The 15,257-nt window shown below is 45.7% G+C and overlaps 1 protein-coding gene across 1 annotated transcript in view; it reads right to left on the minus strand.

Moving 5' to 3' along the window:
• Nucleotides 1–15,257, minus strand: part of APBA1 (amyloid beta precursor protein binding family A member 1) — a 233,827-nt gene that overhangs the window by 78,183 nt on the left and 140,387 nt on the right. Inside the window, exon 2 of the mRNA XM_040250244.1 lies at nucleotides 7,342–8,601. Coding sequence (XP_040106178.1) covers nucleotides 7,342–8,532 — 1,191 coding nt within the window. The 5' untranslated portion in view covers nucleotides 8,533–8,601. The remainder of the gene's footprint in view (nucleotides 1–7,341; nucleotides 8,602–15,257) is intronic.

Genomic DNA, 15,257 nt, shown 5'->3' on the forward strand with positions numbered 1-15,257 from the left:
GAAATAATGCCATGAAGCAACATGGGTGGACCTGGAGATGATCACACTAGGTGAAGTCAGAGAAAGACAAGTATCATTTGATATCACTTATATGCAGAATCTTAAAAAAATGATACAAATGGTTATTTGAGCTTATTTACAAAACAGAACCAGACTCATAGACTTAAAGAACTAACTTACAGTTACCAGGGTAGGTGGGGTGTGGGGAAGGTTCAGGGAAAGGGTAAATTGGGAGTTTGGGACTGACAAGGATCTACTATATAGCAAAGGGATCTCTGTTCAATATTCTGCAATAACCTAAACGGGAAAAGAATTTCAGAAAGAATAGATACATGTATATGTATAACTGAACCACTTTGCCATACACCTGAAAATAAACACTATTAATCAACTGTACTCCAATATAAAATAAACAACATTTTAAAGTAGTATATCCTTCAAAGATAAAAAGTCCTAATGAAATATAGATTTAAAATATTTTAAAAATATTAGGAAATCTCTCATTTCCATGCTTTCTGGAAACCTCCCACGTGGAGCCCTTCAGACTCCAGTCTACCCTGGGCTGGCCTGGCTGCTGCCTTGTCTTTCTACACAGCTCTCATCTCCTCCCCTATCATCACAGGCAATGTCTGGCCTCTCTCCTGTGTGGGAATCTGTTTCCCAATCCCATCTTCTTTCTTGAGTTTGATTTACACTCCCATTCTGGCGGGGAGCAATTCTTGAACAGCTTCCTGAGAAAAGGTGCCAGGGAGGTAAATTTTCTGGGGTTCTGCGTAACTGAAAAAGTCTTACTCCACCTTCACACTTAACTGGGTGTTGGCCAATTAAGTGGCCAATCTCACACTGAGACTGGGTGTTGGCCTCCTAGTTTCCAGTGTTGCTTTTGAAGAGTATACCATTGTTGTGATTCCTAATAATTCGTAACCTGTTTCTCCCTCTCTGAAAGCCTGGAGGATATCCTCCTCCTCCCCTCTGTTTTGAAATTTCTGTAGGTCTTTTAGTGTTCTAGGCACCTAGTAGAATTTTCCAATCAGGAAACTGTCATGTCCTTTGCCTTGAGGAAATAGCTTTTCATAATTTCTCCATTTTATCTATGTTCCTAATTCTTTCCGTCTAGTGACTTAACTATTCTACTTCTTTGAAGATTTTTTTCTACTTGGTCTTCTAATCATCCCACTGAAGGATTTTAAAAATTCCTGCCATTTTAAAAGTTAAATTTTGTTTGGAATGTTCTCTTTTAAAATGGCATCCTTTTTAATTTATGGCTCCCCATCTTCTTATCCGGTCCCATCACTTCATGGCAAATAGATGGGGAAACAGTGCAAACAGTGACAGACTATTCCGGGGGGCTCCAAAATCACTGCAGATGGTCACTGCAGCCATGAAATTAAAAGACACTTACTCCTCGGAAGAAAAGTTACGACCAACTTAGACAGCATATTAAAAAACAGAGACATTACTTTGCCAACAAAGGTCCATCTAGTCAAGGCTGTGGTTTTTCCAATAGTCATGTATGGATGTGAGAGTTGGATTATAAAGAAGCTGAGCACTGAAGAACTGATGCTTTTGAACTGTGGTGTTGGAGAAGACTCTTGAGAGTCCCTTGGACTGCAAGGAGATCCAACCAGTCCATCCTAAAGGAAATGAGTCCTGAATGTTCATTGGAAGGACTGATGTTGAAGCTGAAAATCCAATACTTTGGCCACCTGATGCGAAGAACTGACTCACTGGAAAAGACCCTGATGCTGGAAAAGATTGAAGGCAGGGGGAGAAGGGGATGACAGAGGATAAGATGGCTGGATGGCATCATCAACTCAATGGACATGAGTTTGCGTCAACTCCAGGAGTTGGTGATGGACAGGGAGGCCTGGCATGCTGCAGTCCATGGGGTCGCAGAGAGGTAGACGTGACTGAGCGACTGAACTGAACTGATCTCTCTCTCTGAGAATGTTAGTGAATGTTTTATAGTTTTTCCCAGCTCTAAGCACTGCCTTTATTTCTCCAAGTTCCTTTCCATTTGCTTTTTGTGTGTCTTTCATGTTAGAGATGTTCTTGAAATGTCCAGTGATCCTTGGATATCCAACTCATATTTAACAGAGGGTCCCCCAAAAGCCTACTGGAAGATCCATAAGCGGCAGTAAACTTCACTGTGGGGTGATCAGGTGTGGACCCAGAGTTTTGCTGGGAAGCCCCCAAACATTAGTAACTGAAGGTGTCTATTCTTGTGGCTTTCTGTTTCCTCAGAGAGGAATATTCTAATCTCTGGCTGGGGGGTGGGCAGGGGTAAGTTCTAAGCCTGATGGCTAAGAACTGCAAGACCTTCTCAGGCCCAATGGTTAGTGGGCCCTGTGTTCCATAAGGCACCCCTAATACCCACGTTCAGCCGTGGCTAGTGTCCCCAGTTCCAGCACTTCTCTGGTCCACAATTTCTTTCCAGTAAGCCTCCCACCTTCTGTGGAGGCGAGGGAGGCACGGTAATCTGGTGGCATGGGCTGGAGAAGGGATTTAGAGTCTTATTTCTCCCATGACACAACTCCAAACAATCCTCTCTTCTTTTTCAGCCATACTCCTGCCATCTGAGATATCCAGTGTTTCATTCCTTAGCCTTTTAAGGGGCCTACAATACAAATCCTCACAGACACTGGGCAGAGTAGGGAACACAGAAACCTTATCAGTGTATTAGTGAGAACCCATCAGGCTATGTGGAGAAGGCGATGGCACCCTACTCCAGTACTTTTGCCTGGAAAGTCCCATGGATGGAGGAGCCTGGTGGGCTGCAGTCCATGGGGTCGCTAAAGAGTCAGACATGACTGAAGTGACTTAGCAGCATCAGGCTATGAGGCTATGCTGTGGCAATGAAACACCCCAAATCCCCGATGTTTAAAGCAACAAACATCGAGTCCTCTCTCACACTACACGTCTGCAGGGGCAGCAGGAAGCTCTGCTCATTAGTCGCTCAAGCCCCAGGTGGACGGAGGCTCTGGCATCCTGTGACACCAGCACTTTCGCCCGAGGCTTCGGGCAAGACGGCGCTCTGAGCTGCGCTCTGAGCTGCTCCCGCCTAGAAGCAGCTTCACAGTGCAGCCCCCATGTGACTGCCGTGTCTCACCCTGAGGGGATCAGGAGGGGCAGGGCAGTCCTCCCTGGGCTAGAACACAGAGAAGAACCGGCAATACAGGGTTGGGGGCACAAATGTCTACCAGCCACCACTTTGGTGTTCCAAAAATTTGTTCTCACCTGCTGCCATTTCCTGTCTCCTGGTACTTATGGGTTTACAAATTTTTACTATTTTTACTGTCACTTTAGCGTAGCTTAAAGAGCAAGGCAAGATAAATACCAATTCAAGCCACACAACACACCATTCCAAGTAGCCAAAACGCTCCCATTTATGATGGGTGCTTGCTCCTACCCATGTCTCTGATTCTACCACGACTCTGTTCTTTACTCAGAGTGAATCTGCTGCCTAAAGAGAGAGGGGCTCAGCTCGGTGCTCTGTGATGACCTAGAAGGGTGGGAAGGGGGTGGGGGTGGGAGGGAGGCTTAACAGGAAGGGATATAGCTATATGTATAGCCGATTCACTTTGTTGTAAAGCGGAAACTAACAACATTGTAAAACAATTATACTCTAATTAAAAAAAATTTTTTTTTTTAAAGAGAGAGATGGGTAGACTGTGGGACTTTCAGAACTAGTCGTTCATTAACAATATTTTCAAGAAGGGGACTGGAAGGTAGTTCTCAAACATATACCTGGAAAAGAGCCTTTACTAGAAGCAAGCATTTATAAAGTACTTTTTTTCAGAAAACAATTATTTCCACTCACTGCTGAGCATCTAGTCTGTATTCAGTAAGTCCTTGCTAATGAGCAGTTCTATTTTCGCATTCTGTAGGATTCAGTAGCAAGCAGATGTCAGTTTCCTCCAAGTAAGAGAAAAATGCTAAAGTTCTGAGGGAATTAAAAGCAGTGTGAAGAATAAATTTAGCTATCAGCAGGTACCTCTGGCAGGTAGCAGTACAGGTGGTTTTTATTTCTATTTGCATCACTGCGGTTTCGGATGATGCTATTTTGAGAATGCACTGCTTCTGTAACAAGAATTCCAGCGCCCCTTCCCCAGGCCTGTTGACCATAACCAGAGTGGGAGAGACCATTCCATGAAACCACACCCATGTTAATATGAGATTTAGCTAGGTCTCTAATCCACAGGGGCTTACATGGAAAAACTACCCACATGATACTTGTCTTTTAAATCAGTGGTTCTTTTTTTTTGTTGTTAAACATACTCAAGAATCACAGGGAAAATGTACAAATCAAAACAAAGCAAGGAAAACAAACCCAAAGAACAGGTCACTGGACCCCACCTAGGGTATTCTGGTTTGGAAAGGGAAGGCAGTAATGCCATTTTTAACAAGTACCTTCCAGAAAGACTTCAGGCCACAGTGCTTTTAATAGTGCTTTTCCATTTTCTACAACAGCATACATGAAATGAGCACTCAGTAAATATTTTTTGATGCTGAGGTGGAAACTAACAGAATGTATACACTTGTATTTCCCCCATAATAACATCAGAGAGGTAGCAAGTGAAGGGCTTTCCTATGGCATGACAGATGGAATGGAACCCACAAATTCAGACAGTTTAAAGACAACTGGTGGATTGCTTTAAGGCACAGGGTTTGGGGTTTGCTTTGTATTAACTATTAATAACTCAGAAAGCCCTATTCACCAATTTCTTAGTGTTAAGTTGAATTTCTGACGAGATGGGATTCTGAAGCATCACCAACTATTCTAAAATCAATTCTACCTTCTGAATGACACAACTTGTAAGAGGGTTGTTTTATTAGTTCCAATGGATAAAAGCAAGCCCCCAGCCCTAGTGGAGGGTGTGTGGTGGGTTCATCATCAGGTTGCAGGGACCGGGTGGTGAAGCAGGTCGTTTCACGGAGCTGGTACAGGTGAGAAAGCTGAAGGAAGAGGCCAGCATCTGTACCGAATGCTCCTGTGGCTTTTTTCCAACAGCTTTCCAAGTTTCTAAAAGGATTTAGGACCTGTTCTCCTGCCAGCTCCCTACTTTTAAAAGCCTGCTCCATTTCTACTACATTTGCAAAAATGCTAGCTGCACTCCATCCCTCCAAGCCAGGAGAAACTCGTAGAGACTGGAGGTCACTCAGAATCCTGCATAGGAGCAAACCTATTTTAAAGTGAATGTGAAGCGTGGACTAGAGGGGAAACACTGAGGAGGCTGAACTGACCCAATGCCACCCCCTGGCTGGGGAGGATGCAGATCCTTTTCCAGCCTGTTCCAACCCTGCCTTAAAGGTGACTGAATCAGCTAACAGCCTTTGTTGAAATTTCACTTTAGTGTTAGTTGCTCAGTCGTGTCTGCCTCTTTGCAACCCATGGACTCCTATGGCCATGGAATTCACCAGAGTGGGGATATTCCTGATCTGGGAATCGAACCTGGGTCTCATGCATGGTAGGCACATTCTTTACCATCTGAGCCACCAAGCCCATGATTTAAAGGTGCCTGTGATTTAATCAGCTAACAGCCAATGTTGACTGTTACTAAAAGAGGAGGCAAATGACATCTCTGACCTGCACAGCCTTTTACCTATAAGTAAAATGAACAAACAGCTTCCAATAATGGCTTCTCACTCCAAAAGATATACTCAGAAATAGATAGGTGCAATCATAAAATGCAGAATTAAATGAAACCAAATTTAACCTCTTGACCCTTCTTTTACTCCAAGCTCCCATTTTAAATGAAAGTGCTTAAAAATTATTCAAGAGAATGGAAAAGTGAGACTTGGAGGAGAAAGAGAATCTTTTAGAGTCAGGTAGTGGGGGCAAAGGTTAGCCTTCTTGATTTATTTCTGAGTAGACTGTGACACCCAAGCTTGCTGAGTTATCAAATTTCTTGGATATTTCAAAAATGGAAAGTGAAAGGCCGACGAGGCAGCAACAGCTTTCCGTAGCTCTTCACAAGAAAGTAATTTCAGTTCAAAAGCATGTCTTTCGTGATGTGAGAAGCTCCTTCTGGTACCACCAGAAATGAAAACTAAGTCACAAAGAAGGAAAAAAAAAAAAAAAAGGCAAACAGACTGTAGACATCCTCTGTCTGGAAAGGGCCCAGAAGAATCTCCTTGATTTCCTCTAAAAAGGCCACTATTCATCCTAAACCTTTAAGGGGTTGATTTAAGACAGTGGTTCTCAAATTGTGGTCCTGGGACCAGCAGCCATCAGCATCACCTAGGAACTTATAAGTGACAATGCTGAACTTAACCTGAGCCCTGAGATCCCAGAAAACAGCAAAGGTTAAAGACCCCCATCCTCACATTTCGTTTGTGAATATGCTTTATGCAAAGAACCTCTTTCCCGTAAGACTTGAGTAACTCACAGGTGCCCCTTCGTTTACCTATGACAAGGCCAGACACAGACCCCTCAAATTCCCATTCTTTGCCGGAGAAATGATTAGCTGAACTGAGTAGTCAAAACAGAATGCTTATTAACCAACCTTTGATTAAGCTTCTCACCTTCTTCCAGCCTGAACTTTTGCCAGTTTACCGCCCCTTCTCACCAAACCCTCCTGGGAAAACGCTGTTCTCAGATTAAAACACTATCAAGGGCAGTACGTTCAAGCCATGCTTCATCCCACTTCCTCACATCTTGTCCTTCCAGGCCTTGCTTACTCCTACCTACGAAAGAATCCTCTTTTGCCTAACCCTAGGCTGCAGTCCATGAGGTCGCTAAGAGTCGGACACGACTGAGCGACTTCACTTTCACTTTTCACTTTCATGCACTGGAGAAGAAAATGGCAACCCACTCCAGTGTTCTTGCCTGGAGAATCCCAGGGACAGAGGAGCCTGGTAAGAGATCGTCTATGGGGTCGCACAGAGTCGGACACGACTGAAGCGACTTAGCAGCAGCAGAGGTACTTGCAGATCCCACAGTTCTGCTACTGCAAGAGTTCTTGTTACAACAGTACCTTTCCAATGAAGTCTCTCCTTCCTCAATCCAGACTTGTTTATTTAACGTTAGAAATAAATATTCGCAGGCCCTGCCCCAAATCTAAGTGTGAAACTAGGGGATGGAAAGAGGTGCGTCTGGAAATTCTGAACAAGTGCTCCAGTAACAGTTTGAGAACCACTGATTTATCGCAATCTCTCAGCACTTAACTCCTTCCCACCTGGTTTTCGCTCACCGGCTCTTAAGCGCAAGCTGTTTCTGAGCATGCCCAGAGACCATTTCCGTCATCAAGTCATTTCTAATGACAATCGACGCCACCCAGCGCCCGTCTCCCCACCTGGCCGCGCGTAGAGCTGAGCGAGCCCGAACCCGCACACACTTACATCGCCATCCACCGGCCTCTGGTCGTCACAATCCCTGGTGGGACTAATGTCCTGGCGCATGACCCAGATGGGCTCTTTGGGCTCGTCGGGGGTGTAAGGCGAACGGATGGTCCTGGTTTTCACCTCCTCGATGGCCTCCTTGATGTCCTTGATGGCCAGCGAGATAGCATCCCTCTTCTCCTTGCTGTACCGCTGCACCGCCTCGCCGCCGGGGGCCCGCTGCGGCCCCGCCGGCGCTTGCAGCCCGGGGCTGTCGGGGCGGCCCCCGCCCGGAGTCGGGGCGCGCTCCAGGTCCTGCTCGGCCTCGGGCATGTCCTCGGCCGCCTTGTCGAGGCTTTGCGAACTCATGCTCTGCTTGACCTCGGCCACGATCTGGTCGATGTCCTCCTCCTGCTCGTAGCTGTCCATGCGCGGGTAGGGCGCGAACTCGGCCTCCTTCTCCGGGCTGTCGGACTCGCCGTCGGAGCGCTCGTCATAGTGGTGCAGCCGCGCGCCCAGAGCCTCCTGGCGGTAGGCAGCCGCCTCGTCGTGCTCCTGCTCGTACAGCCGCAGACCGTCGCGCGCGTCCAGCTCGGGCGCGTCCCCAATCTCCTCGTACACGTGCTCCTGGAGGCCCCCGTAGTCGGCGTAGGGCTCGGCGTAGGGTTCGTCCTCGCCGCGGTGGAAAAGCCGGTGCGTGTAGACATAGCCCGAGTAGGCCGCGTTCATGGCCTCCTCGTGCTCCAGCGAGTGGAAGTGCAGGTGGTTGGGCAGCGCGCGGCGGTGCGTGGCCTCGGCGTGCTCGGCCTCCGCCTGTTCGGTGTACTCCTCGGCCTCGGGCCGGTACTGCACAGCGTACGCGCTCTCGTCGTCGGCGTCCTGCGCGCGCTCGGCGTCGTAGCCGTCGCGGGCCGCGGCGATCACGTCGCCCTCGGCCGTGTCCGTGTGGTTGTGGAAGCCGCTCTCCGTGCTGGCCGAGCGCGCCAGGCACTCCCCACGCTCCTCTTCTTCCTGCTGCTGCTGCTGCTGCCCAGGCTGGGCGAGAGGGTCTTCGACGGCACGCCGGCGCCGGGGGCGACCCGCATAGTGCTGCGGCTGCTGCTCCTCCTCCACTTCGGGGTGCTCCAGGTCGGCCTCCACCGACTCGTTCACCTCCCCGCCTGCCGCCTCGTCCGTCACCTCCACCTCCGCGGCCCCCTCCAAGTGGTTCATGGTGGGCGTCGGGGACGGCTGGGAGAGAGGCTGGGCCGGCTCACTGCGCTCTCATTTTGCTCCACCCGGCTGGAAAAACAAGAAGGGGGAGGGGCTATTACGTGGTTCAAACTGTAGGCAGAAGCCGAGTACCAAGATAATCATAAAAACAGCTGTTATTGATCTCGTCTGAATCGCGGTCAATTAAAAAGTGATTGCAAATTTAGGCTCAAGCTAACAGCACATAGTTCATCATCTTCGTAGCACGTGTTGTAATTTGTAATTACACGTCTCCTTGTTTCATTGCTTACTGGCTTTCTCTCTTCCCCACCCCTCAGACCGACAGCCTTCTGAGCCTTTTAAGTTCCCTACCGCGCTTACTATTCAGGTTCTGTTTCTGATGCATATGAATAGAGAGTACTACCAAATTGAATGAGCCAATTGACACATTTTCCATCTGCTAAGGGATAAATCTCTCTAAATTAAACTAGGATCCTTTAGAAACTATTTTTTAAAATAAATTTCAAGGGAAAAAAGGACTTTCCTGGTGATCCCGTGGTTAGGACTCCGTGCTTTCACTGCAGGGGGAAAGGGTTCAATCCCTGGTGGGGGATCTAGGATCCTGCATGCTGCGGGGGCCAGGGAGAAGGAGTATTTCAAGGAAGAAAAAAGCCTTGGGATGTTTTTAATCCATTGCTGTCAGTACAAATATGCAGCCATTCTGAGGGAGGCTTCAGCCATCAATGGGTTCTCATCCTGGCATTACTGGCTCTGTCACCTACCGTTAAGGGGTTTAATTTTCTGAACCTCCACCATGAGACTGGACTCATTTCCTGCGGCAGGATGTTAACAGCTACTACGCAGAGTAAAAAGGCTCCCTGCTCAAGTAGTTTGGGAGAGGCTGACTTCAGTTGACTTTCCTTGTGAATATGCAAGGAGAGGAAGATACAGGGTGCAGGGGTTACCCGACGTGTCTGACTGGGAAACACCTTTTCTCTAGAGGCCAGAGTTCTGACAATTGCACCTAAAACACTGACTAATATTCTAATTTCTAATAGTCGCTCCCCTCATACACCCTGGATCTAAAATTCTTTGATTCTGTAAGTTAGCATTATAGCTGATACTTTATAACATGCTAACTTCTTTAAAATACGGGTATGTCTCTTTCCCTATTTCCAGAGGGACTTGTGACTGCAGAGGTGGCTTTGGTTTCAACCACTCTCAAATTTGGTATTTTGGCATTTGGTAAATTTAGTATTTTGGTTTCTTTTTATCCAAAATAGCTTTAGAGCATAATCTGCATACAGTGTATGGAAATAATTGCAGGGGGTGTAAAGAGCAACAAAAACAGGATCCCCATGATTTTAATGCAGTTGTGGGAAATGGGTTCAATGTGTGTAAACTTTCCTTAGTGTCCTTTTGGGGGGCTCATTTTACAAAAGGACAAAATTGGGAAATGAACTCCTTAATGTAAGAGCAGAAAGCTCCAGGAGGGCCAGGGACATCTAATGGCCTCTCTAATATTAGGATGCATTATATTCTACTCAACTCCCACTGTAACGATCGCAATTTCCTTCAAGCACTATGATAGCCCCAGTAGTAAAGAGGCTGTTTTGGAGCTGCCAAGTTCATCTTAAAGCAGTAGTTACCATCTTTACCCCCTTCTTTGATGGATCCACCCCTGACTAACACTCACTAGAAAACAATTATGGTTTAGCAGAGATGATCAATCCTTACTGCTTTCCTCCTTGACAAGAATCCCACTTCACACAAATTAGACCCATTCTTCTTTGAAAATTGTGGCTTCCTCTTATTTAACCCCTGAGAATGGTGACTGTGGACAAGGGTAGGAAAGTTTTCTAAGTACGTATTTCTGTTCAGACCAGATGGATGGTTAATGCACGTAACAGAAGAGGCAAATATTGGTGCTGACAGCACCCAGGTTTCATGCCTCCAGTGGTGCATGAAATATACAAATATTCAATTCCATTCAAGGCATGGACAAGAACAGTCTATCCAAGTTTCCTTCATAAGGACTCTCTGGAAAAGACAACAGATGAAAACCACACTCACGTTGAAATCTAAGTCTGCTGAGAACAAAGCAAGCATTCATAACGGAGGGATACGAAACATGCCAGATACTTGCCTGGGTACTGTTGCCCTGCAGTATGTCAGCTGTGTGTGGTTAGAGATGCAATGACCACCATCCAAAACACATGAGCAGGCCAGCAATTCATAATAACCATGTGCAGAACTGACCAAAACCCCACTTTCAGTGAAAATGGCACTTTCTTTTCTAGCCTGATGAAAATCTATTGATATATGTATCAAAAAGAGATTTTAGTTTATTCTGGGTTAAAATCATGTCTGACCAGGAAATAGTGCTGTCTTATAGAGCACTGATTGATCCACAGACAATGCGATTTCTGTGCATGTCCATACACTAAGTCATGTAAAGAAAGTGACCAAAAAAACAGTTCTTTGGGGGAAAATATGTTAAACTAAGGTAGTTTTGATACACTGAAGCTTTCCTTTCACTGGGTGTATGGTCCCCTTCCCCAGCTTCAGGGGAATGTTCACACACGGAGTGAACCATCCTGGTTTCAAGAATATAGTTTGGGTTATAGTGTTGGCAGCATGTTAATTAATAACAGGCATCAATTTGAGGGATTCCCTAGGACAAAGGCAACTACCAACTTTTAAAGATGGAGCTGACACTGCTGGTCAGGTCCATCGGTAGCACACAAGAGGACTGTTCCCTATACCTTGGCAAATTTGCTTATTTAAAAACCCTCACTCAAGCTGTTTTCTTTTTCTTTTTGTTAAGAATCCCAGGTTATTGTAGGATTATATACTGGTACCACCTTTTTGAAAAGAAATTTGGCAAGATGAATTAAAATCTTCAAAAGGTAATATACCTTTGCCCCAGTAATTCTACTTATAGAAATCTCAAAGGAAAAATGCAGATATGGACAAAGATATTTCTCATGCTATTTGCTTAAAAGGCAAAGATAAACATTAAATATTAAGCACTAGCATTAAGTATCAGTAAGTACAGAGCTAATAAGCACTTTAGCATATTGCAGTCCAGGAAGGTGTGGGGGGACCTTCTGGCTGGGTAGCTCCACCTGGAGTTCCCATGGCACCCAGCCTCTACCTGCCACAGCTGAACAAAACATGCCTCCTCAACCTCCTTCCCCATCCCAGCTCCCAAACCTGGCACCCCACCCCCACCCCGTATTTCCTGTACAGGTGAAAGGCACCACCAAGTTCCCAGTCCAGGAATTATTATTGACTTGTCTCTTTCCCTCACCTCCTTCCCCAAACTGAGGACCAAGTCCATTGTCTTAATAACTCTCGCATCATCCTCAGTGCCGCTACATTGTCTTGGTCCCTCTTGCCTACAAAATTATTTCCTTAACTAATTTCTCAGTCTCCTCCAATCCATCCTTACCACTGCTAACCTGCTCATCTTTCTAAATACAAACCTGAATCCCATAACCCTATTTCTTAAACTCTTCAGTGACCCTCCTCTGTATAGTACATGGTGAAAGTGCTTAGCTATCTACCACACATTACTAGGCATTTTCCACACAATGACTTATTTAATCCTCCCAATAGCCTATGAAGAACGTACTCTATTGTCTTTACAGAGATTATTGTCAGCTCTTTTAAAAATGAGGAAATGGAGACAAGTGGTATTAGGTGATTGCCCAGTCCTACACCTGGCGGAACTGGTGTCTGATCCACACTCTGGCTCTAGGCTCTGGGTGCTGGAGTCCTACTCCTGATGCTTCATCAAACAAATGAAGCCACATCTCTCCTCCAGCCTCATCTTCATGCTTCATCTGTATCCTGCTGTCTAATACCTAGAGTCCTGACACTGGCCCTAGCTGCCTTCCCTATCCTAGCATATTTTTTCCCCTTTAATTTTTGCTGGTGAATCTGTCTTATCTTCCCGAAAGCAAGGGGAAGTCACTTCCTACCTAAGAGTGTCTATTACATGCCAGCCTCCAGGCAATATTCTGGGCATAAAGGCAGAGTAGTGGTCGAGCCAGAAAGGCTGCTCTGTTCTTGGGAAGCCCCCATCCTAATGCATGGGGGTGAAGGGGAGGAGAGGGGGAAGAGACAATGATTATGTTAATAAATAAATCAGATAACATCGGAGAACAAAAAGTCTTATGAAGAAAATGAAACAGGGTAATGGCAGAGAAACTGACTGAGGAGAGAGGGTTATATAGTGGCCAGAGGAAGTGATTTTGGAGCTGAGGCCTGAATGATAAAGAAAGAGCCAAGTAAAGATCCAAGGGCAGGGCCTTGAGGTGAGAAAGGACTTGCTGTGTTCAAAGACAGAAATAATGTTTCTGAACTGAGTAAGAGATGATGTGCTAGGAGATGAGGGTGGAGAGATGGGAAGGGCCAGCAGGGCACGGCCTGGTACATCACGGCAAAGCTATTTCAAGTGCGCTGGCACGCTACTGGGCTTCTCTGGTGGTTCAGATGGTAAAGAATCTGCCTGCAATGCAAGGTTTGACCTAGGTTTGATCCTTGTGTCAGGAAGATCCCCTAGAGAAGGGAACTGCTACCCACTCTGGCATTCTTGCCTGGAGAATTCCATGGACAGAGGATCCTGGTGGGCTACAGTCCATGGGCATGGTACTGGGGAAGGTTTAAGCAGGGAAATAATAAAATCTGATTAACCTTTCCCATCATCCTCACTGAACTCTATCTAAATAAAATATCATAACAACTGTTGTTCTGAGTAGCAATTCTTTATAAATATGAAATCCTTGAGAAAAGTGTGCAGGTCATTTATCTTTGATTCCCCAGTGCCAAGTACAGAGGAAACATAGTAGGTAGACAGTAAATTGTTAGTGATTAAAAAGAAAATAATTATCTTCCCACTTTTCAATATCAGGGGCCTTTTGGACATTGGCATGCTCAGCCTTTTGAGAACTCATTTCTTTTTTCCATCTTGAATCTCTGCTGCCCTCATCCACCCCTGCAACCTTCTCTACCTGCTTTTGATGCTTTAAGTGTCCAAAGAACTCCAGTGATTCAACATTTGCCTGCATTTGAGAGTGTTGATCCAGTAGTAGGCACTGTGCAAGGTGGGGGGATGCAAGTTTCTAAACCATGGTCCCAGCCTTCAAGGGCAGACAAGCTTCAGTAATTGTAATACCTGGTGATGAATGCAAAGCAGAAACAGGTCCAAGCTACAGAAGGAAGCTAGAGTTAAAACAACCACCACTGCATCGCCTTTGTGAATCATGTAAGTGCTGCTGTTCTTACAGGTTCTGGAATTTCACAGCTCGTAAAGTCCTAGGAACTAAGGCTTAAGCGATGACTGCTATTATCTAGCCAGAGTCCTTGATTATGACCCATGTGCCTCCGGAGGCTGGGAGAGTAGAAGGGAGGAGTTAAAGCTGATTGAAGAAAATCCCTCCCCTTCTACAAAAAGGCTGAGTGACCTGGATGACACAGGCAAGGCAGACCCCTCTGCAGGCACGACCATGAAAAGGAGGTGCTGTGGCATCTTGGCTGCAGGAGTCAGGGAATCCAGGTTGTAGTGAAGCACTGGTAGCTTTCTGGCTCCTGGATCTAGAATGTTCTACAGCTGAGTTGGAGAAAGTGAATAAAAGGAGGGAATCCATTGTAGCACACCATTTAGAAATAAAGCATTTCATGATTCAGCAGTTAAACCCAGGCAGCTCATAATGTTAGTTGAGGCTCATGTTGGTTTGGGATGAAAAGAAGGGGAGGCTATAAATTACTTTGGTTGATCTGTCCTTATGTAGTTGTTAAGAAGGCTTTCCAATAGACTGTCCCTTTTAACACATTCAGAAGTAGTTTTAGCAGTTCAGTAGTCAGACTGAAGACAAAATGAAATGTAAACCTTAGCAAAAAGAATGACACAGGCTTGTTAATCTGGAGAGTTCTGTGTGTGTGGAGGGAGGGGTGGAGCAGTGACCCAGTTGTAGGGAAGACACACGAAGGTGGAGGGGAGAAGAAGAAGAAAGTCTGCACTGGCCATTCTTTCCTCTGAAAAAGCTAGAATGAACAAAATGATTCCATTTATATAAGTTTTTACACTTTTGCATGTATTTAAAGTATAAGAGTACAACTGCTTCTCATGGACTTAATGAATGCTGCTGGTCTTCCCCTGCTGGAGTTGGAAGGCAAGTCCTATATCTTGGACTGCATGCATGCATGCAAGAGTGCTCAGCTGCTCAGTCGTATCCGATTCAATACTTGACCCTATGGACTGTAGCCTGTCAGGCTCCTCTGTCCATGGGATTCTCCAGGCAGCCTGTCCTAATCCACCTGCACACACACCGTTCCAGTCAACATGACGTCTGACATCAAACCATTGGAGGGGCCGTCGATGACACTGAGACTATTATTGCTAATTTCCAGAGAAACAGCTTGCCAAACAAGATTATGTCCTATATGTAATGTAGACACACACACACACACACACACACACACACACACAATCGGCATAGGTTGGGAGATTAATGGTTTTCATTCAAGGAAAAAAAAAGATAAGAGAATAGGAATACCCAGGTATTCTTATCTACCTTCCCTACTGTATAAATGGGTTTCCCTTCCATGAGTGAAATCAGTCATGAAACATCTACTATGGAATCCAAAGGACATCAAGAACCCCACTCAAATCATCAGCTTTTCTAAACAAAATACATCTATTTAAAGAGTAACATAAAAGACAGAAATATAAAAGACTA

This window comes from Oryx dammah, unplaced genomic scaffold (genome assembly GCF_014754425.2).
Source record: "Oryx dammah isolate SB20612 unplaced genomic scaffold, SCBI_Odam_1.1 HiC_scaffold_1, whole genome shotgun sequence".
Lineage (NCBI taxonomy): Eukaryota > Metazoa > Chordata > Mammalia > Artiodactyla > Bovidae > Oryx > Oryx dammah.